Source organism: Palaemon carinicauda, chromosome 41 (assembly GCF_036898095.1).
Source record: "Palaemon carinicauda isolate YSFRI2023 chromosome 41, ASM3689809v2, whole genome shotgun sequence".
NCBI classification, from domain to species: domain Eukaryota; kingdom Metazoa; phylum Arthropoda; class Malacostraca; order Decapoda; family Palaemonidae; genus Palaemon; species Palaemon carinicauda.
The window spans coordinates 56,515,226-56,537,210 of record NC_090765.1 but is presented as its reverse complement, the minus strand read 5'-3'; the positions used below and the strand labels follow the sequence as shown (position 1 = coordinate 56,537,210).

General features: G+C 45.4%; 1 protein-coding gene across 1 annotated transcript in view; it reads left to right on the top strand.

The window, feature by feature from the left end:
- The window catches only part of CREG (Cellular Repressor of E1A-stimulated Genes), a 44,164-nt gene extending 22,451 nt beyond the window's left edge, over positions 1 to 21,713 (top strand). Inside the window, exons 5-8 of the mRNA XM_068364382.1 lie at positions 9,688 to 9,842; positions 17,957 to 18,076; positions 19,220 to 19,301; positions 21,200 to 21,713. Coding sequence (XP_068220483.1) covers positions 9,688 to 9,842; positions 17,957 to 18,076; positions 19,220 to 19,301; positions 21,200 to 21,312 — 470 coding nt within the window. The 3' untranslated portion in view covers positions 21,313 to 21,713. The remainder of the gene's footprint in view (positions 1 to 9,687; positions 9,843 to 17,956; positions 18,077 to 19,219; positions 19,302 to 21,199) is intronic.
- The last annotated feature ends 272 nt before the right edge of the window (positions 21,714 to 21,985 follow it).

The following is a 21,985-nucleotide window of genomic DNA, read 5'->3' as shown; positions in this document are numbered from 1 at the left end:
TCAGATGTGTGTGTGTAGTGTACGATATCTACGTGGAGGCCTCGGCAGTTAGGCCACCACGGCGTATTTTATGGGTGGCGATCGAGTTTGACTTATGTCTTTCTCTCTCTCTCTCTTGAGGTCGTTCACCCTTTTACTACGTGTTACTACGCCCTTGTAGCCTAGCTTCCTTTCCGTGTGGGGGGTTGCTACGCTGTACGTTTGTATCAATTAGTTATGAATCTAATTGTAGTTGTTTTTTGTTTTTCAGCTTGTAGAACGATTCCTTTCGGGGTTTTCGTTCTTTCTTTAGTGTTCATTCATTTTTAAGTTACATAATTACATAGTTACATAATTATAATTGTTATAATTCTGTTTTGGTTACAGCTCTCCTTCCGCGAGTGTAAGTGGTTGTGAGGGCACGTGCCTGTTGTGTAATTCTTGTTCCTTTCCCTCGGGATTCCTCTTCGGAGCCTTCCCGGGGGAATGAATGTGTACTAATATTATTTGTTTTATTTTTTACAGTTACCGATCTAGTTTGTTTCTGTAATATAGCAATGGTGTGAGCTGTCTGGTGGAGTCCTGGGGATTCGGCTGTTGCTGCCTCCCCCCTTGTATTTTCGTCAGGGGCGTGTCTCCTTCTACTGGTAGTACTCCCGTGTCGACGGACAGCTCTCCAGTTCATTTTATAACAGTCAGGAGGCTTGCCTCCTTGGGCGGATAACTTTCCTTCCGAGGGAAGTTTTTCCTGTCCAGGCTTGAGTTTTTCCCCTTTTGGGGGGTTCTTCTCTTGCCTTTTTTTCGTGCGACTATGCTCTTGGTGCTGAGCGGTCGCACCTGCAGTTTCGCTCAAGGGGCTGGGCAACTGCAGGAGCTCCTCTTCGGAGGATTGCTCCTTTTAGGTCACTGGCTGACCAGTCTCTTCCACGAAGTGTTTCTCTTTCGTTCGCGAGAGAGTACACTCATAGAGACTCCTCTTTGGAGGTTTCTTCTGTTGCTGTTAGCCTCCCTCGCCGTAAGGCCCTCCGTCCGCCTCGTCGTAAGGGCCTCTCATCTCCCTATAAGGGTGCTTGAGGCGCCTTTTGGATCTCCGTTTGCAGCCTACAACTCCTTTTTCTCGATCTTCCGCCTTGGTGCAGATGGACAGCAGTCTGATCTCGTCTTCCGACGGGCAACCCTCTTCCCGATGGACAACGGTCTGCCCGACAGACAGCGGTCTTCCGACGGACATCAGTCTCCCGGCGGACAACGATCCCTTCGGGGCAAAGGGTTGCCCCCACGGGGGTTCTTCCCTTGCATGTCAGGGTTTCCCTGCGCGCCCTTCTGCTCATCAGCGCTCTCCTGTTCGTCAGCCCTTTCAAGATGATCTTCCCTGCGGTTCCTGTTGGTTCCTGTTACGCGCCCTGTGCGCCCACGTTCGCCCTCGCGATCTAGAACTTCGGTTCAGGTCGGGGTCAAGGACTCTTCTTCTTTGCGCAGGCTTCCACGCGTAGCCTTCTGCTCGTCAGCGATCATCAGCTCGTCAGCGATCATCAGCTCGCCAGCGATCATCAGCTCGTCAGCGATCATCAGCCCGCCAGCGATCATCAGCTCGCCAGGGATCTCCGGATCGCTCACGTGTGTTACAGCTGTCATGCCAACGTTCTCCAACACTTCTGAAGGAACATGGTTCGCCAGCTACTAGCTCACCTGCGCATGCTGATCGCCATCGCGCGACCCTCAACTGCGGATGCTGATCGCCATCGCGCGACCCTCAACTGCGGATGCTGATCGCCATCGCGCGACCCTCAACTGCGGATGCTGATCGCCATCGCGCGACCCTCAACGGCGGATGCTGATCGCCATCGCGCGACCCTCACCTGCGGATGCTGATCGCCATCGCGCGACCCTCAACTGCGGATGCTGATCGCCATCGCACGACCCACAACTGCGGATGCTGATCGCCATCGCGCGACCGCACACCTGCGGATGCTGATCACCATCGCTCAACCCTGCGCATGCTGATCACCATCGCGCGACCCTCAACTGCGTATGCTGTTCGCCATCACGCGATTGCCCACCTGCAGATGCTGTTCGCCATCGCGCGACCGCCAACCTGTGCATGCTGATCGCCATCGCGCGACCCTGGCATGCTGATCACCATCACGCGACCCTGCGCATACTGATCACCATCGCGCGACCCTGCGCATGCTGATCACTGCTCGCGATCGCTCACCTTCGCATACTGCTCGCCATCGCACGATCGCTCACCTGCGTATACTGCTCGACCATCGCGTCGGCATATCACAACGCGCCATCGCCAACCTGCGCGTTAGCGCTCACCAGCTCACCACCCATCGCTTGTTGATCCATATCGCCAGCAGTCCTCCTCGCCCACGCGGCAGCGCGTTTCCTCACCATCGCGCTAACGCTTGCGTTCGCCGCCTCGGACTCGCTCTCATCCACCTGCCCACCCTCACGACCGCTCGCCTGCGCGCCCACACGAACGCTCGCCTGCGCGCCCGCACGAACGCTCGCCTGCGCGCCCGCACGAACGCTCGCCTGCGCGCCCGCTCGCCCGCGCGCCCGCGCGACCGCTCGCCCGTGCAACCGCGCGACCGCTCGCCCGTGCAACCGCGCGCCCACACGCCCACGTGCCTGCACGTCTACGCTCATGCTCTCCAATGTTCGTCAACGCGCGAACCAACGGTTTTTTCCATCGCGCAGACGGATGGTGTTCCGTCGCGCGAACCTACAGTGTTTCTTCGCACAAATGTCGGCTTATTTCTTGCAGTATCCATTGCTCGTCTATGGGTTATCGCCCGCCGACCACCAGGAATTCCCGTCGCGCGAGCTCCAGGGCAATTGCGACCACGATTCCCAATGGGGTTTTCGCAGCATGACCAGCCTGGCGAGTTCTTCTGGAGCGTATTTCCAGAACACTGCCTCACCCCGTAAACACAGAGCATGGCACTTGCAGAATAGGAGAAATTTAAGGGAGATCTGAGCAACACTCCTCTATTCCTGAACCTGGGTTAGCCCTTCCCCGTCATTCCCTGGAAGGATTTTTGGCGGGGGGGGGCTTTCCGTTCGAGATTTCTCCATCGGACAAGGGGTGACTGCTTACCTCTTCCTCTGGGAGCTTACCAGGTTCTTTCCCTCCTCATTACGGCCCGAGGTTTGGTTCAAGGAAGCTACAGGAAGATCAAGGGTACTTTCCTCCTCTCGAGCTCAGGCACCTTGGCCTTTCGTCGTTAAGTATCTAACTTGCGGACAAGCTCGATGTTGTACCATCTGGACGCGCTGACTGAGGGCTTCCTTCGGGTGTCTCATCTGTGGAGGTCGACGACCTCAGACACCCTTCCATCCTTGAGAAGAGTTTGTTTGTGCCCAAGGACAGAGACTTAGACAGCTGCTGTGCGGAGTAAATCGACTTCCGGTTTCACTCCTCCAAGGCGCTTTCTTCCAGACTCTGCAGGGCTCCAGCGCCTTTTCTGTCAACCACGTCGGCCTAAGTTATCGGCTACGACAACAGGGACAAGGTGCCCAATTGCAGTTTTCTCCTGTCAGGAACAGATGGCACGGGAGACTCCCCCGGGGGGGCATAGTCCTAAAAGGAGTTCACGAACTCTAGGATTGCAGGTTTTTCGCTGGGAGGATGCTTAAGGTTACTCATCCGAATGACAGCTTCCTGATGCCCATTCCCGCATATTCTCTGTTAGTAGCCAAGGATATCGCGCCTGCCGTCTCTGTCAGCGAATTCAGTGTCTCTGAACCTCTATGCCATAGCGTCAGCAGAGTTGCCCGGTTGGGCAGAATGATCCATACCTTAGGCGAAGGTCTTCCTTAGGATCATCGACGGCTTCACCCCCGGCCCCCTCAGTCGATCCTTTCTTGTAAGGAAGGATCTGAGAGGGGATGTCCATAGTCGACCTCTCAGCCCCGATCAAGTTTGTCGAACAAACTTCGGCCAGCAGAATCGATCAGACTGGTAACGAGGCGACAGGACTCCTTAAAAACCCTGGATCGGAAGGACGGGTACTTTCAGTTTCCATTCCATCCATCTTCCAGGGTGCTCGTCGAATTCAGCCTAGACTGCAAGTATTCCTGCTTATGATGCAGTGTGGCTATCCCGCCGTGGCATAGCAGGTTTGTTTCCCCAGAGAACTCTCCCTGCCTTCCTCTTGGCCGCTCAGGGGCAGGCTTCCGCCTCCTCTGCTGTTTGGAGGGCTGGTCAACACCTGTAGGCTCGGGTTTCAACCTTCTTCAGTGCCGGGACAAGCTTCCGGATGCTTACCATGAGTGTGGGCTCATGGTATTTTGCTTGGAGCCTTCTCTTCCTCTGCCTCAACATCTGGAGTATCTGGCCATGATATTGAGTCAACCACCTTACCACATTGGAAACCCCGCTTCTCGTCCATCCAGCGAGGTTAAGCAACGTCGGTACTTGGATGGGTGACCACCTGGGGACGCCAGATTCTGTTACCACATCCTCCGAGCCTTCCTTTCGGTTGACTGTGGCAAGACTGAGGAGAGTCGCAGTACCTGTTCTCAGTCAAGCAGAGCTTTCAGCCCTACCTTGAAACGTTTCCTAGTTCTTCTTTCCTCATTGACCGTCTATAGTCCGAACGGTCGCCTCAGGATAAGTTCCATGTGGGGTGATCCAAGTTCCGGTGGCTTCAGGCAATGTTTAACCGGACTCCCTGGCCCTATGGGACCAGCGGAACTATTAGACCTGCAATGGGTGTTGACCTATGGAGCCTCTTGATGGTAGTGGATATTCTCGTCCTTTCCCCACATTCTTGATGCGGTTCTCGGACTCGTCAAAGGAAAGGTGGGGGGGGGCATGTTCCGGTCCAGGCCTATGGTCAAGACCTGAAGGATACCTCTCCATCATTCAGGCAGGCTTAGGGGCCTTAGTCTGGCCCCTCTTCAGATCCTACAGCTACTGCCGAGTCTCCCCGTTGCGCGTCGACTTCATTCTAACCAGCAGGGGACGCATTTTCACACCTTCACATCTTGCAGTAGAGATACCGGGATGATTGAGATTCTCTCAATACCACCATCGGCTCTCATTCCAGGCAGGGGAATGTTTCTCTCAGACTATCCGAGCAGAGCCTCATAGAGAGAGTGTACCTAGGGGTCTTTGACCTTGGGTAACCAGCAAGTGCTGGTCTGGGGGACCTGATCGCGACAGCTTGGAACCTCAAGCTTCCGCTAGTCTTCCCCCCAGTCTCAGACCCCGAGACACTGGCAAGATGCATTCCGGTGATGGTGGGACAACTTCGACGCCTGCGTCTTCCCTCCTTTTTGTCTGCGGACAATGGGCCTCAACAAGACCAGGTTGTCTGTCAACCTTTCAATGGGAGAGCTCCACTGGGACTACGCGCAGAACGGTTTCTGGACCCTCTGCTTCCCCTGACGGATCTCCCAGGAGAGCTTCTCCCACGGCGCAGACTACTCAAGCAACCACACTGCGATATCTCTCCCGAACCGGGACGTCACTTCGGCTTCATGCCTGGAGACACTACGCTTCCTCCTCTAGAAGAGACAACCCGCTACAGTCGCGGTACGGAGGTCGCGTCATCTGCGATAGTCATCCACAGGGGTCTCCCAGGCAAAGTGAAGAGTCTAAGGTGGTTGGTGCCGTGGGAGATATACCTCTTCCCTTGAGACCTCTTCTCCAGCAATAACAGTCTTATTGCCTTTCGGCGGGAGGAAACTCCTTTCCGCTCTCGGCAATGAAGCCTGTCGCTCAGCCTTTCCCTGACCTTCAGGCTTAAAGGAATAACTTTTTCCTGCCCGCTGGATCTATCCTCGCTCATGCGAAGCTACTATCGTCCCTGCCCTAGTCGGAGGAAGACCTCCAACTTGGAGCATGGCTCGGACTTTTAGTCCTTTAAGAGATCTTCTCAAGACCCTTTTACGACAGGCCTCGGATTGTATTCCGCCTTGGGTCTTCTGCTCACTCTGGCCACGGCCAGTGTGTAAGCAATCTTCTTGGTCTCTTATTACTCCCCCCTTTCTAAGGAAGAGGGGAAGGCAACATTCAGGCTCGCTCCTGAGTTGTTGGCTAGACTCAGAATCTGAGGGTCCCGGCCCTTCGGTTCGATTCATTCAAGATTTCGAGTCTTCATTCTGTGTCTGATGTCCCAAGACCTTCTCTTTCTTTCCAGTAAGGAATCGAGAGGTTAGCGCTGGGAACAGCTGCAGTTTGTCCTCAGTTGCAGCCGATTTGGGAACACAAGGAGGACATGGGGGGAGAGTCACCAGTATACCTCTTCAGCCCGGACTCAAGGACATTCATCTCGTCCTGTCTTCAGACCCTCCCCCGTCACGTCGCCCTACAGCACGATGTTGGATGCATCGCAATGTCCCTCGCCTTCGAGTAATACTACTCTGTGACGCAGGTGCTACAAGCTGGAGTCTGGAAGCGTCTGATGACCTTCGCAGCCCGCTTCCTGCAGGGCGTGACCCACAGGAGTCTCGATACGTTTTCTATCGCTCTGTGGTGGCTACACAATAGTTGGTCTAACCTCAGGCTCCCTTTTGGACAGGTAGCAGAAGGTTGAGGGCATTGTTATCAGGTTTTAGTCTGCATGAACGAAAGAAGTATGTCTGGCCCTTACTTCTTTCTTCATCATCCCCTCTACGGGGAAGCAGCATCCTGGTCTCTGCATAGCTGACCTCGAACCTCTGCAGGTAAACCATGCTTCCTTGTGTTCCGAGTATTGAGTCAATACTGTCGCGTCCCCCATACCCTGACGAGGTGGTATTGGGAACGTCCTAACCCAGAGTTCCTTCTGGAACTCCAGGTCAACTGCCTAGGACGAGTCACACTTCTTCCTTCACACACAAGCTTACGTAGGCCACATGGTTCCTTGCAGAGCTAGGAACTTGTGAGGTGCAGGGACTCCTTTTCTCGAGTGCGACTCACTCGGATTCTGAGTCCCCGGGTAAAGCCAAAGCCAGTATGGCTGGGGACTTTCCACCCTTCCTAAGGGATAAGTCACCCTTTGTAAATAGCGTGGTTTGTATTTCGGTTACGGAACAAATGACAAATTCGAAGATAATTTGTATTTTTCCTAACCATACAAACCTTAGCTATTTACACATATTTGCCCGCCAGCCCTGTCCCCCAAGACAAGTCCTACCTCTAAGTGAAAGTGAGTATTCACCTGTGTGTGAGGGGGAGGAGGGGTAGCTAGCTACCACTCCCCTACCCCCCGCTAACTAGCGTGGGGGTAATACACTAGCGTTAAATTCTAATGGCTCGCCATTTCAGCTACGCTAAAAGTAATACCCTTTGTAAATAGCTAAGGTTTGTATGGTTAGGAAAAATACAAATTATCTTCGAATTTGTCATGTGTGACTTCAGCAGGGGATTCCATATACCGGTATATTATCTTGTTCAGTGTAGATACTTGATACCTCATGTAGGCTCAAAAAAATTACTATGATGGATGTAATTTACCCTCATGGTACCCCAATTGTGTACTTGGGTAAACATGAACCACTTTGAAAAAGGGATTTTACTTATGTTAACAAAACAGAAATCCACATGTTCAGTACTATGTTTTGTACTTAAGTTTGTAGGCCCTTCTCTCCCTACAATATTACTGCTCATGGTCATTGGTACATGACAGTGAATTGTTGGCATTTTTCCAATCCAGGTACCTGTTGATAGAATATTCTTTATTATAGCCTGTCATTCCTGTGATATGAGAGAGCTGGCTAAGAATTTTGTAAGGAAAGCAGATCCTGCTTTCCTATGGTGGGAAATGTAACTGAAGGGAGATACGTATTTAGTTCTCATCTCCCATATCAATTTCAAATGAGGTATTTATGTTGTGGTCACATGGTGTTCAGGGTAGTATTCCAGGCCCATTATTTTTCATACTACAGTATATACTTATAACATGTGGTTTGGCCAAGAAAACAAGCTCATTGCATATGCAGATGATGCTACTCTCTTTTCATCAATTATATCTGCTGAATGTAGATCTGGGGTTGCTGAATTACTTAATAGAGATCTAGCAAAAATTAGAGTATGATGCAAATTATAGGGCATGGAGTTAAATCCTAACAAAACTCAAAGTATGATTGCAAGTAGGTGGAGAACAGTGGCTCCTCAACCTTCAGATCTCAGCATTGATAATATTTCTTTAACTCTTCATGACTCTCAGGATATTAGGTGGGATTCTTGATAGAAAATTTGCTTTTAAGAAACACATTAGGTCTTTCTGTTCTTCAATTGCACATAAAATTCGCTTACTGAGAAAGTCTATTAAGATATTTGGTGAATTAAAACTCTTCTTCAGATCTATTTGGAAAAAGTGTTTTAGTTCTTTCATTCTGGTTTGTTTCGAGTATTATTCCTCTGTCTGGTCTCCAGCTGCTGAATCTTATGTTAATTTGTTGGACAGGAACTTCTATTATATTTTTTATTCCAGATCTACAAATTAATCTCCTGCACCATTGTTCAGTTAGTTCGTTATGCATGTTGCATAAGATTTTTCATAATTTTTACCACCCTTTACATTCAGATCTTCCCAGACAGTACCATCCTGTTCATAATACTAGGTACACAGTTAATACTAATAGTCATTCCTTCTCCATTATAAGGTTCAATGCTGCATACTATTCTAGAAGTTTAATTCCAGGTGTGAGCAAGTTGTGTAATGCTCTTCCTAATTGTGTAGTTGAATTGGTGGTACTTCAGGAGTTCAAACTTTCAGCGAATGTTTTTATGTTGAAGAGGCAAACATAGGCCTATTTTTATACTCTCATTCATATATGAAAGATCTGTTTTAATGTTGTAACTCTTCTTAAGAATTTTCAAGTTTATTTTAATTGTTCAATACTTCTCTTGTAGTCAAATTATTTCCTTATTTCCTTTCTTCACTAGGCTATTTTTCCCTCCTGGAGCTCTTGGGCTTATAGCATTGTGCTTTACCAACCAGGGTTGTAGCCTAGCTAGTAGTGATAATAATGATTAACATTCTTTAGAGGTTTGTCCATAACTCTTATTTGTTGTCTGAATTTTTTATCATTCTCTTAGTTTTAATGTAAATTAAATTACTTATTTTTTATGGCTTTTGTGTATTTCTCATTCGTTTGATGGATGGTTTTTTGTTATGTATTGTTATTTCTTAAGGCCAGAACTAAAAGAAATCATGTACTCTATCTGTTTTAGGGTCCTATTTAATTTAATCTATTAAACTTATTTGGTATTGTCAAATCCCAGCCCTCAAAATATTCATAGAAGCTCAATGGTTACTTTTTATATGATGACCCTCCATATATACTGTATTACCAAAGTTGAATAGTATCTGAACAGAGTTTTATTTTGTTTTTGATAACTTAACCCTTTTACCCCTAGGCTCTTTGGAAATTTCCAATCCTTAACCCCCAAGGGGTTATTTTTTCCCCACCACATTTTGCAGTGTATTTTTTTTTAAATTGCTCTTACAGCCTTAATTTTTGTCATAGGGAGGTCAGGTTGGTCTCATTCTCTTGGAAAATGCCTGAATTTTCTCAAAAAATTATCAAAAATATGAAAAAAAAAATTTGTATAGAATTTTTTCGCAAGGACGTACCGGTACGTCCATGGGGGTAAAGGGATGAGTTTTGTGAAACGTACCAGTACGTCCTTTGGGGGTAAAAGGGTTAATTTCAGTTTGAATTTAGTTCTGTGAAATAGCCATTACTCATTTCATTATTTTTCAGAATGGGGTTCTATTGCAACCTTCTCTGTGGCTCCAATGATTGAAGGATTCCCTTTTGCGAATATTCTAAGTCTGAGCGATGGCCCCGTAGAAGTGTCGACTGGCATACCTTATATGTATCTTACTCCAATGGATTTGACTTCTCATGATCTTAAGGTAATTCTTCCCCTTGGAAATATTTTGTGTATTGATATGATATCAATTTGACATTACCGGTATTAAATTTATTTGTTCCTATGTGTCGTACACACCATCGTCCTTTAATTATTGAGATTATAGAAGGTGCTCAAGTTACAAACTTCATTGGTTCGAATTTTGTTACATTTTGGCCTATGGTAGGCCTAACCTGAAGCCAATGCCTATGATGTCCAGCTACAAAAGTCAACGTATAGTCAGTTTTAAATATTTAACTTAGCCGGTGAATATATAATAGCTGACGTCTCCGGCGGCTCGACAGAAAAACACAAAAACTCGCGAGCGATCGCTATGAAGGTTGCGGGTGTGCCCACCAGCGCCAACTATCGGCCAGATACCGCATATACATGTAAACAGCTCCAGTTCTTCTCTGTCGGTCTGATCGACAAGTTGATTCCATTACTCGCTGTTAACCTGGAGTTTTTCAACAGTCTTGGTGAAGTACTTCTTTTTGGTTTTGAGCTTTCGCAGTGCAGGTGTTTTTATCTTCAATTTAAACTCTTGAACTCTTTTTTGGATAGATTTAATTGTTGATGACTTTGGATTGTTTTTGGACTTTCTTTGACTTTTCAAAATGGCTGACCCTTCTCCAATTCCTAAATTTCGTAAATGTAATGCTAGGGATTGTAACAAACGTCTTCCAAAGGCCTCTCTCGACCCACATACTGTGTGTTCTAATTGTCGGGGTAAAACCTGTCAATTAGGAGATCGGTGTGATGAGTGCGTGGTACTTCGGAATTCGACTGGCTAGAGTTTGATAAGTATTCTCGTAAGCTAGAGAGAGATAGGGTGAGGAGAAGTTCCTCTAGATCATTAGAATTTTCCTCCTCCCATGCCCCTGAACCTAATCCTTCCCCAGTAGTAGTTGTGCCTGAACCTTCTACTAGCACTCATGAACCATCAATGCGGGATATGTTACGTGCCATTCAAGCTTTGGGCGAGAGAGTTGAATCTTTAGCTACGGACCGTATTCAACTCATGGCGGATGTAAAAGAGTTAAAGTGTCAGAGTGCCACATTAGAAAATCGTGGGGATAAAGTGATTAGTGCGCAAAGTGTTATCAGTGTTGCGACCGAGGGTTCGTCTGTTCGTGCCTGTCGTTCGCCTAGTCCGAGACCTCTTGCAAGCTCCCATGCCCCAGGGAGAAGTAATGTCTTAGGACTTATGGGTACGAGAGGCTTTAACCAACGAACAGACGTTCCCTCTATGGTTTCGGGCGTGTCTCGTCAAGACCGCCCCTACCATAAGACGAGCGAGGCGATTTTCTCCTCGTCATCCGAAGGCTTCTCGCGTAAGAAACCATGGAGCAAGGTTTCGAGACCCTTAAAGCGAAAGTCAGTCCCTTCAGGACAGGTCCAGCGTCCTGGTTGTAGCCATTGGGACAGCTCTGACCCTGTGCAGTCATCGGAAGACTGCTCGCCTCCTAAACAGAAGCGTAACACAGGCTCCGAGAGTCTTAGTGTAGGCAATGTTTTGCAGTCACAGACGTTACCCTCGTCTCGAACCGCACCCACTCCCGTTGATCCTAAATGGGTTGTGCTGCAAGATATGCAGAATAAGCTTGCCTCTCTTATGGAGGATTATACTGCTGAGCAGGTTCACGATGATCCTCGCCGTTTAGCTGATCGAGATCCTGGCCGTCAGCCGCCCAAACGAGCCTTTGCTCGTCCTGTTGACGTTGACGTTACAAAGTCACGTCAGTCACGTGACGTAGAGCCTCACTCGATGCAGTCCCGTGTTGACTTTCAGCCGCTTGTGGACGTTCAGCCGCTGCCGCATGCTCGTGTTGACGTTCAGGACGTTCGCCAACCAGCGAAGTTGACTTGTTTTGACGTTGAGCGTCAAGCACCGCAACCAAGAGTTGTTTTGACTGCTCAGTCTAGGCAGTCAAGGCAGTCTCGAGTTGACGTCGAGCGTCCTCCCGCTCCTGTTGTTGTTGCTAGTCAGTCCGTTAAGCAGTTACATGATGTAGCGTCCTGGACTGCCACTGATGCTCCTGTGCGTGTGGACTCTGCTTGTCAAGCATTGCCACCAAGGCAGGTCTCTCCCTTGCTTGAGACTCATCAGTTGTCGGACGAGGTTCCTTCAGATGAGGACGTTGCTGATCCTCATCCTGATGATAATCCTTTGGACGTTTTGTCAGATGTAGAAGAACCTAAGGCTGTTCAACCTTCGATGGATTTTAAGAAGATCATGATGATTTTCAAGGATCTTTTTCCTGATCATTTTGTTGCTGTTGCTCCTCGTTCGCCTCCGTCTGAGTTTGCTCTAGGCTTAGCTGCTACCAAGCCTGCCTTTACTAAGCTAGTGCTTTCTCGCTCTTCTAAGAGGGCTTTACGTCTTCTAGGCGACTGGTTGGATACCAGGAGGAGTTTGGGGAAGACGGCCTTTGCCTTCCCACCTTCTAAGCTTGCTTCTAGATCGAGCGTCTGGTATGACACGGGAGAAGTTCTCGGCTTGGGAGTCCCTGCCTCTGCCCAGGGTGACTTCTCAAGCCTCGTAGACTCTCCCCGTCGCCTGGCCATGAGACGCTCGAAGATTTGTTGGTCCTCCTCGGACCTTGACCATCTACTTAAAGGCGTATACAGGGCCTTTGAAGTTTTTAACTTTCTTGATTGGTCTTTAGGAGCATTAAGTAGGAAGATCTCGTCTGCCGACCAAGATGTATCCTTACTTATCATGTCCTGTATGGACAAAGCCATCCGCGATGGCTCCAATGAGCTCGCCTCCACCTTTACGTCGGGAGTCTTGAAGAAGAGAGAAACCCTTTGCTCTTTCCTTTCAGCAGGAGTTACTCCCTGTCAGAGATCGGAACTGCTCTATGCTCCCTTATCGGCTGCCTTGTTTCCACAACAGCTGGTTAAGGATATAGCTGCTTCGCTTGTGCAGAAGGACACACATGACCTGATGGCGTCCTCTGCTCGCAAGGGAGCTCCTTCTTCATCCTTTGCTGTGAGACCCAGGATCGAGACTCCTGCGTCTAGATTTATCCCGCCCTTTCGTGGCAGAGCTCCCAGCAGGGGAGGCTCTCGTGCCGAGGGAAAGAGAGGTAAGAAGAGAGGAGCCAAGTCCTCCCGTGGCAGAGTCTGACTGCCCACGGCCTCAGACAGCGGTAGGGGCCAGATTGAACAGCTTCTGGCAGGCCTGGGAGAAGAGGGGTGCAGACCAAGAGTCTGTTCTGTTGCTCAAAGAGGGGTACAAAATTCCGTTTGTACGCAAACCTCCTCTAGTGACAACTCCCATAGACCTCTCTCCCAGGTATCGAGAGGAGTCAAAGAGACAAGCCCTTCATCAAGAAGTGTCTCTGTTGCTAGAGAAGGGAGCGGTGGTGAAAGTCTCGGACCTTCAATCACCGGGGTTTTACAACCGTCTCTTCCTAGTCCCAAAGCATACAGGAGGTTGGAGACCAGTGCTAGACGTCCGTGCGCTCAACGTTTTTGTTACGAAAACAAAATTCACGATGGAGACCACGAAGTCCGTCTTAGCAGCGGTCAGAGAGGGAGACTGGATGGTCTCTCTCGACCTGCGAGATGCGTACTTCCACATTCCTATACACCCGGATTCCCAACTGTTTCTGAGGTTTGTTTACAGGAATGTGGTGTACCAGTTTCGAGCACTGTGCTTCGGCCTCAGTCCTGCTCCTCTCGTGTTTACGAGGCTCATGAGGAATGTGGCAAAATTCCTTCATCTATCGGGAATCCGAGCCTCCCTGTACTTGGACGACTGGCTTCTCAGAGCATCATCCAGTCATCGCTGTCTGCAGGATCTACATTGGACGTTGGGTCTGGCCAAGGAGTTGGGATTTTTGGTCAACTTAGAAAAGTCCCAACTGATCCCATCCCAGACTATTCTATATTTGGGGATGGAGATTCGCAGTCTAGTTTTTCGGGCTTTTCCGTCTGCCACCCGAATAGAACAAGCCCTGCTCAAAGTCCAACTAATGCTGAAAAGAGAACGTTGTTCAGTCAGGAGTTGGATGAGTCTCGTAGGGACTCTCTCATCCCTGGAGCAGTTTGTCTCGCTAGGGAGACTGCACCTTCGGCCTCTCCAGTTCCATTTAGCCTCTCACTGGAACAAGGGCAAGACTTTAGAGACGGTATCAATCCCAGTCTCCGAACCAGTAAAAGCATGCCTGAACTGGTGGGACAGCAATATCAGTCTGAGAGAGGGCCTGTCCCTAGCAGTCAAGAACCCAAACCACATGTTGTTCTCAGACGCGTCGGATTTGGGTTGGGGTGCGACCCTGGACGGTCGGGAATGCTCGGGTCTGTGGACCTCAGTTCAGAAGAGCATGCACATCAACGGTAAGGAGCTATTAGCAGTCCACTTGGCCTTGATGAAATTCGAAAGCATTCTTCGAAACAAAGTGGTAGAGGTCAACTCAGACAACACCACAGCTTTGGCGTACATCTCCAAGCAAGGAGGCACTCACTCCCACACGCTGTACGTGATCGCAAGGGACCTTCTCATATGGTAAAAAAATCGAGGCATCTCCCTGTTGACGAGATTCATCCAGGGGGAATTGAACGTCTTGGCAGACTGTCTCAGTCGGAGGGGTCAGGTGATACCCACGGAATGGACCCTCCACATGGACGTGTGCAAGAGTCTTTGGGCGACTTGGGGTCAACCCACCATAGACCTCTTTGCCACCTCGTTGACCAAAAGGTTACCAATCTATTGCTCACCAGTCCCAGATCCAGAGGTGATCCACATAGACGCGTTTCTACTGGACTGGTCTCACCTGGACTTATATGCATTCCCACCATTCAAGATAGTCAACAAGGTACTGCAGAAGTTCGCCTCTCACGAAGGGACAAGGTTGACGTTGGTTGCTCCCCTCTGGCCCGCGAGAGAGTGGTTCACCGAGGTACTTCAATGGCTGGTAGACATTCCAAGGAGTCTTCCTCTAAGGGTAGATCTCTTACGTCAGCCCCACGTAAAGAATGTCCATCAAACCCTCCCCGCGCTTCGTCTGACTGCCTCCAGACTATCGAAAGACTCTCAAGAGCTCGAGGCTTTTCGAAGGAGGCAGCCAGTGCGATTGCGAGAGCTAGGAGAGCTTCTACCATCAGAGTATACCAGTCGAAGTGGGAAGTCTTTCGAGACTGGTGCAAGTCAGCATCTGTGTCCTCTTCCAGTACCTCTGTAGCCCAAATCGGAGATTTTCTTTTACATCTGAGAAATGTTCGCTCCCTCTCAGCACCCACTATTAAGGGCTACAGGAGCATGTTGGCTTCGGTCTTTAGACATAGAGGCTTAGATCTTTCCAACAATAAAGATCTCCAAGATCTCCTTAAGTCTTTCGAGACCTCTAAGGAACGTCGTATGGCAACCCCTGGATGGAACTTAGACGTGGTCCTAAGGTTCCTGATGTCAGACAGGTTTGAGCCATTACATTCAGCCTCCCTGAAGGATCTCACCCTCAAGACGCTTTTCCTAGTGTGCTTGGCTTCGGCTAAAAGGGTCAGTGAAATTCATGCCTTCAGTAAGAACATCGGCTTTTCCACAGAGAAAGCCACATGTTCACTTCAACTTGGTTTCCTAGCCAAAAATGAACTGCCTTCTCATCCTTGGCCTAAGTCTTTTGATATACCTTGCCTGTCAGAGATCGTAGGCAACGAACTTGAAAGAGTACTGTGTCCAGTTAGAGCTCTTAAGTTCTATTTAGCTCGTACTAAGTCCTTACGAGGTGGATCTGAGGCCTTATGGGGCTCAGTTAAGAAACCATCATTACCTAAGTCAAAGAATGCTTTGTCATATTTTATCAAATTTTTAATCCGAGAGGCTCATTCTCACTTGAGTGAAAAAGATCGTTGCTTGCTTAAAGTTAAGACGCACGAAGTAAGAGCTATAGCAACTTCCGTGGCCTTTAAGCAAAATAGATCTCTGCGAAGTATTATGGACGTGACCTTTTGGAGAAGCAAGTCGGTATTCGCGTCATTTTACTTAAAAGATGTCCAGACTCTTTATGAGAACTGCTACACACTGGGTCCATTCGTTGCAGCGAGTGCAGTAGTGGGTGAGGGTTCTACCACTACATTCCCTTAATTCCAATATCCTTTTAATCTGTCTCTTGAAATGTTTTTAATCTTGTTTTTGGGTTGTACGGAAGGCTAAGAAGCCTTTCGCATCCTTGTTGATTTGGCGGGTGGTCAAATGTCATTTCTTGAGAGCGCCCAGATTAGGGGTTTGATGAGGTCCTGTTGTATGGGTTGCCGCCCTTGATACTTCAGCTCCTGGGAGTCTTTCAGCATCCTAAGAGGATGGCTGGGCTTCGTGAGGAAGACAGACTAACAAGGCAGAGTAATCGTCTAAGTCAACTTCCTTACCAGGTACCTATATATATTTGGGTTTTGTTATGCTATAACTGTCAAAAACTCTAAGCATATACGCTATAAACTGTATTAATACTGGTCTCTACCCACCACCATGGGTGTGAATCAGCTATTATATATTCACCGGCTAAGTTAAATATTTAGAAATGATATTTTGATTATAAAATAAATTTTTGAATATACTTACCCGGTGAATATATAAATCAAAGGCCCCCCTTCCTCCCCGATAGAGACCCAGCGGGATGAGAAGAACTGGAGCTGTTTACATGTATATGCGGTATCTGGCCGATAGTTGGCGCTGGTGGGCACACCCGCAACCTTCATAGCGATCGCTCGCGAGTTTTTGTGTTTTTCTATCGAGCCGCCGGACACGTCACCTATTATATATTCACCGGGTAAGTATATTCAAAAATTTATTTTATAATCAAAATATCATATTTCATATGAAATAGATAGCACGTTATTACAAAGGTGAATTTACTTACTCTTTTAAAGGATACAATATTGTTTTATTATAGTATTTCTTTATCTTATCTTTGTTATTTTCCGTTAGATTTGTGTTTGTATCTCTGAATGTTTGTAGGTTGAGGACTTTCTGTACTTCAATGCAAACTGGAATCGGTTGTTGAAATGATTAACTAGCAATTATCCAACTGGAAAGTGTGCGGGGTGAGATACCCATCCCTTCCAGTTTTGTTTTGACTGCTGTGGCATATGGATGAACTGCAGTGCTTAACAAAACTGTTGTTTCTTTGTCTTCATCAGTGTGGTTGTAAACAATAACTCTATGCCGGGGATCTGCACTCCATTTTTGCTTTGCTTCGGGTCATTTCTGTACGTAGGCATCCCCTTGTGCCAAGTGCCGATCTCCTCAGGCGCTGACTCTGCTGCTGCCGCCCTTTGATCGGTCTATAAGGAGTATGCCACAAGGGTCAGGATATCACAGATCAACTTGGGTAACCTTTTCAGGCTGTATTGATGCACTGGGAATCCAGTGTGTTTGCTGCTTCTGTTTGGAGGTTGAAAGATCCGTTGTTGATGACAAGTTTAACCTAAGGAAGACAGGTTCCTTAGGTCTTTCATGTAGGCAATTTTTTACTGTTTTGAGGGAGTTGGTAGTCAAGGTTAACTCTCCCTAAGTACTCTCTGTGCAGGTTTGTGATCTTGTGGCACCAGTGGTTAAGGGCTTGGTGGTTTCCCTGTTGTCAGGAAATACGGTGGTCGGTAAGTCTGGTTTGGTTGTCCCCGGCCCAGCTGGCAAGGTACCAGGGTTGTCCCTGGGCTCAAGAAAGGTAATGGTAAAGGTAAAAAGAAAGATGAAGGTATTTGTCTTATCCCTGTCCCTGGTATGACCCCAATCCCTGACCCAGTGCCAGTGTTTCCCAACCCTTCCCCTGTGTTTGTCACCCCTATCCTTGAGGCAAGGGGTCCAGCATTTGTTCCTCCTCCCTTACTGTCAGTGAATGTGCCTCTGGCCCCATGCCTTGTGATTGTGCCTTTCCCTTCCACTGTGACATCGTGCCCCAGTGTTGCGGCTCCTGGTGGAGCAACCCATGTGGTTTCTCTTGGGAGAGCAATGTGTGTATAACAGTTGTAAGTTTACTTTTAAGGAAGTCATTGTACTATTTCTTTATTCACTGCCCAGCATTATTAAAATTGAAAAGGTGTGGGTAGGGGAAATGTAGTTGAGCATCTCCATTGTGTTAATTTAACCGTACAGTACTGTCCCTTTTTTTTCAGAATGATACCAGAGCATCCTTGTCAATGTCAGAAGCTCAGTCTGACTATTGCCACAAAAACAAATATGATCCAGAAAGTCCACTTTGTGCTCGGATTCTAATCACTGGACATATTGTCAAGGTAGGAGTTATTTGTGTTGTTTAAACAATACTATCCTGTCACAGCATTCCAGGTAAGTAAAGATAAATTGTCCTCAAGACCCATGAGGGATTTCCTGAAGGAATTTTCCTCCTATAAGAATATAATTCGGATAGAAAGCACTACAACACTTGACAGAAATTTAAGGAAAAATGGTAAAATGATAGATTGTCAACCCACAATACCAAAGAGGAATAAGGGCAGGAACATATTCTTAGACAGTACAGTATATGTTGAATAGTACAGTACTTTATATGCATTTAGTAGTACTGTAGTCAGTGATAATTTGTAAAGCCAAATATGAAACTAGACACGCAACTAGCTGTCAGTCCCTGCTAGTCAAACACTAACACAAATTACTGTTTGATAAACCATTATTAAAATATCAAAGATATTATGGAGTTTATAATTATTAGAATATCAAAGATACTTACTGTAGTAGATAAAAACAAAGTGTATGTATTGAAGTTTGTTCGAGTTTGCGAGGTGTAATTATCCTTCACCAACTAGTGAAGGGGGATGGAGCTGGGGTAGACCAGTGAACGTTGTTTGAGTAATTTTTTAATTCAGTTAATTTAATACTTGTAGATCATCTATAATCATTCATAATTAAGTAAAATAAATACTTAATTTTATATTTATTAAAGGAAATAATAGATTGCGCATTTGTTGGAGGAAGTACTTAATTATACATTTATTGAAGGAAATAATAAATAACAGATTTATGAAGGGAAATAGTTAATTACACATTTGTTAAAGGAAATACTTAATTATACATTTTTAAAGGAAATAATTATTTACACAAGAATGAAACTGAAATATTTCTATGAAAGAATCATGAAGTTTTGGTAAAAAACATTTTCAGCGAGGGTTTGCATTGAATAAAAGAATCGGCATGTGGTTCTTTCCCTTATAAACTCGTTGGATTTCATGCCTGTATACTAATTATTAGGAAAACAGTTTATTGAATTGAATGCTATCTGTTTTGGGTTGATTTTAAATGTGTCCCATAGCCTTTGGTTAAATTGTAATTTTTGAGTGTAGCATTTAAACAAAGTTTGGAAAAAGTTCTGAAGTAAATGGTACTCAATGATTCCCGGTTAATGCAGATTTAATTCCCCTCAGGTTGAAGAAGGATCAGCAGAAGAAGCTTTTGCCAAAAATGCATTGTTTTCACGACACCCTGAAATGAGTGAATGGCCACAAGGTATGTATTGCCTTCTGAATTAATTTTAAAAACTAGAAAGGCACTCTGAGAGTGCAAAATTCCACCATGGCAGCTTATTTCTCGAAACCAGCTTGCCTTTCCCAGAATCAATGTAGACCGTAGGCATGTTTGAAGTCTGTGTGACAACCATGTGAAAACTTGGGGTTGACGGTTAGGGTTAATTCGATCGACCTTTTGCTTGACCTTGATCTTGGACCTAGGACTTTCAAAATAATCACTTTCATATCTTCACATAACAATTAATCCCTGAAATTTTCACAACTCTCAGTAGAATTTTGGCCAAGTTGTTCACAGACAAACTGACGAACGGGCGAAATCAACTTCCTCTCAACTTTGTTGACAGAGGTAATTAGCCATTTTTTTGGTGTTAGTTGTCAAGATATAATTCTAGACTTATCTAGGCTATTCCAAGAGAACAAGGGTGATATTAATGCATGCGGTATTATCCAGGATTTTAGAAAAAGGTAATGATAATTTAGCCTAAATTGTGAAATTTCATAAACTCCTTAGTTTAAGTCAGGATTTTTTATTGAAGGAAATTTTGAAAGGTTTATAATGATATGTAGTCTTTCTATCATTGATTTTATATCAAACTTACATGCTTCTTTCCAAAAGAATTTTCTTCATAAAATTTGTATAATTTTGAGAGTAGAATACAAGTGAGATGCACCAAAGACTGAAAATTATAGTGAAGATAGATTTGGAACATTTTTAAAGTACAGTATTGGAGGTGATAGAAGGACAGAAAGGTTTTTCAAAGTGAAGCTTGGCTTAATGGTAGAGTAAACAACAGAATCGGTTTACAGTATCTTTTAAGTAGTCCTCCATGCCCTATACAGTAACTTTACCTTACTTCAGTTTTTGCCCTTGTATAAAGACATATCCTATGAATGAGCTTGCATGAGAATAAGAATTTAAGTGAGCAGTCACATTACACTTATTGAGAATAATGATATTAGTGGACTTTACAGTATATAATTGAAACTAGCTTGGTAGTAGGTTGGCTGGGGTACCAGTCACCCATTGAGATACTACCGCCAGGGAGTTATTGAGTCTTTCGACTGGCTAGACAGTACTACTGTACATTGGATCCTTCTATGGTTACGACTCATCTTTCCCTTGCCTACACTTACACTGAATAGTCTGACCTATTCTTTCCACATTCGCCACTATCCTCATACACCTGACAACACTTGGATTACCTAACAATTCTTCTTCACTCAAGGGGTTATCTACTGCACTTCAATCGTTGAGTGGGTACTTTCCACTTGCTTAGGGTAGAAAAGATTCTATCTATGGTAAGCAGCACTTCTAGGAGAAGGATACTCCAAAGTTAAACCATTGTCCTCTAGTCGGTCAGTGCCATAACCTCTGTACCATGGTGTTCCACTGCCTTGGGTTGAGTTCCCTTGCTTAAGAGTACAATCAGGCACACTATTCTATCTTATTTCTCTTCCCCTTGATTTTTTTAAGTTTTTATTATTTATATATGAAAGATTTGCTTTAATGTTGTTACTGTTCTTAAAATATTTTATTCTAATTGTTCATTACCCCTCTTGTAGTTTATGTATTTCCTTACTTCCTTTCCTTACTGGGCTATTTTCCTTGGAGCGCTTTGGCTTATAGAATCCTCTTTTTCCAACTAGAGCTATAGCTTAGCTAATAATAATATATTAGTTACTAGAAATAGAAAAATAAAAAAGATTCCTGTAGGAATGGAGTATAAGTATTTAAATGCTTTTGATAGTGAACAAGAATATTAGGAATTTATAATTATCTGTCTTTTCTTCTACCAGATTCAAATTTAAATTGTGTCTGTCTCTACTTCTACCAGATTCAAATTTAAATTGTGCTAATAGATTTTTTTTGTTTAATAGGTCACCACTGGTTCTTTGCAAAGATGAATATCAGCCACATCTACGTGTTGGATTACTTTGGCGGAGCTAGTGTTGTCAATGTTAAGGATTATTTTGATGCTGAACCTTTTTAATATGTTTGTAAGCAAAAATTGGCTATTATAGTTTGCATGTATATTTATATATAATAGAAATGAAATTTTAGATATATTCCAACTGCCACTCATTTAGTTTTTAAAAGGAAGGTAATCTAGTGGTTTATGATATTACGTAACCAAAGCTTTTGGGCAGTAGTGGAATTTCTTTTAGGTGGATACTCTAGATTTATAATTACCAGCCGTAGTAACTAGGGGTAATTATTTTTAAAAATATATTCTATATGGCTTGGCTATAATGTATATATCATTTGGACCATTGTTGGTTCTGCTTGTAAGATAAAATTTTATACTTAGATGTTATAGCGAGAGAATTATACTGTTTAGGAAACGAACTGCCTCTTAAGGTTCGTAAATATAATAAAATTACTTTTATAGATCATGAAGTGTGAATATCCTTCCAATGTTTGCAGTTATATATTCAGTGTTACTATTGGTACCGGAATACTAATATTTTCTTGACAAAATAAAGAACATTTGTCCTCTCTCCTTCGAACCCTCCCTCCTTTAAATTATTATTATGCTTATTGTTTTCAATATTAATATTATTTTAATATTCATTATTATAATTCTATTTACAGTACAGGTATTATTATTATCATTTGAAAATGCCTTATCTAATTAGTTGTGTAGATAAGACCTAATAGGCATA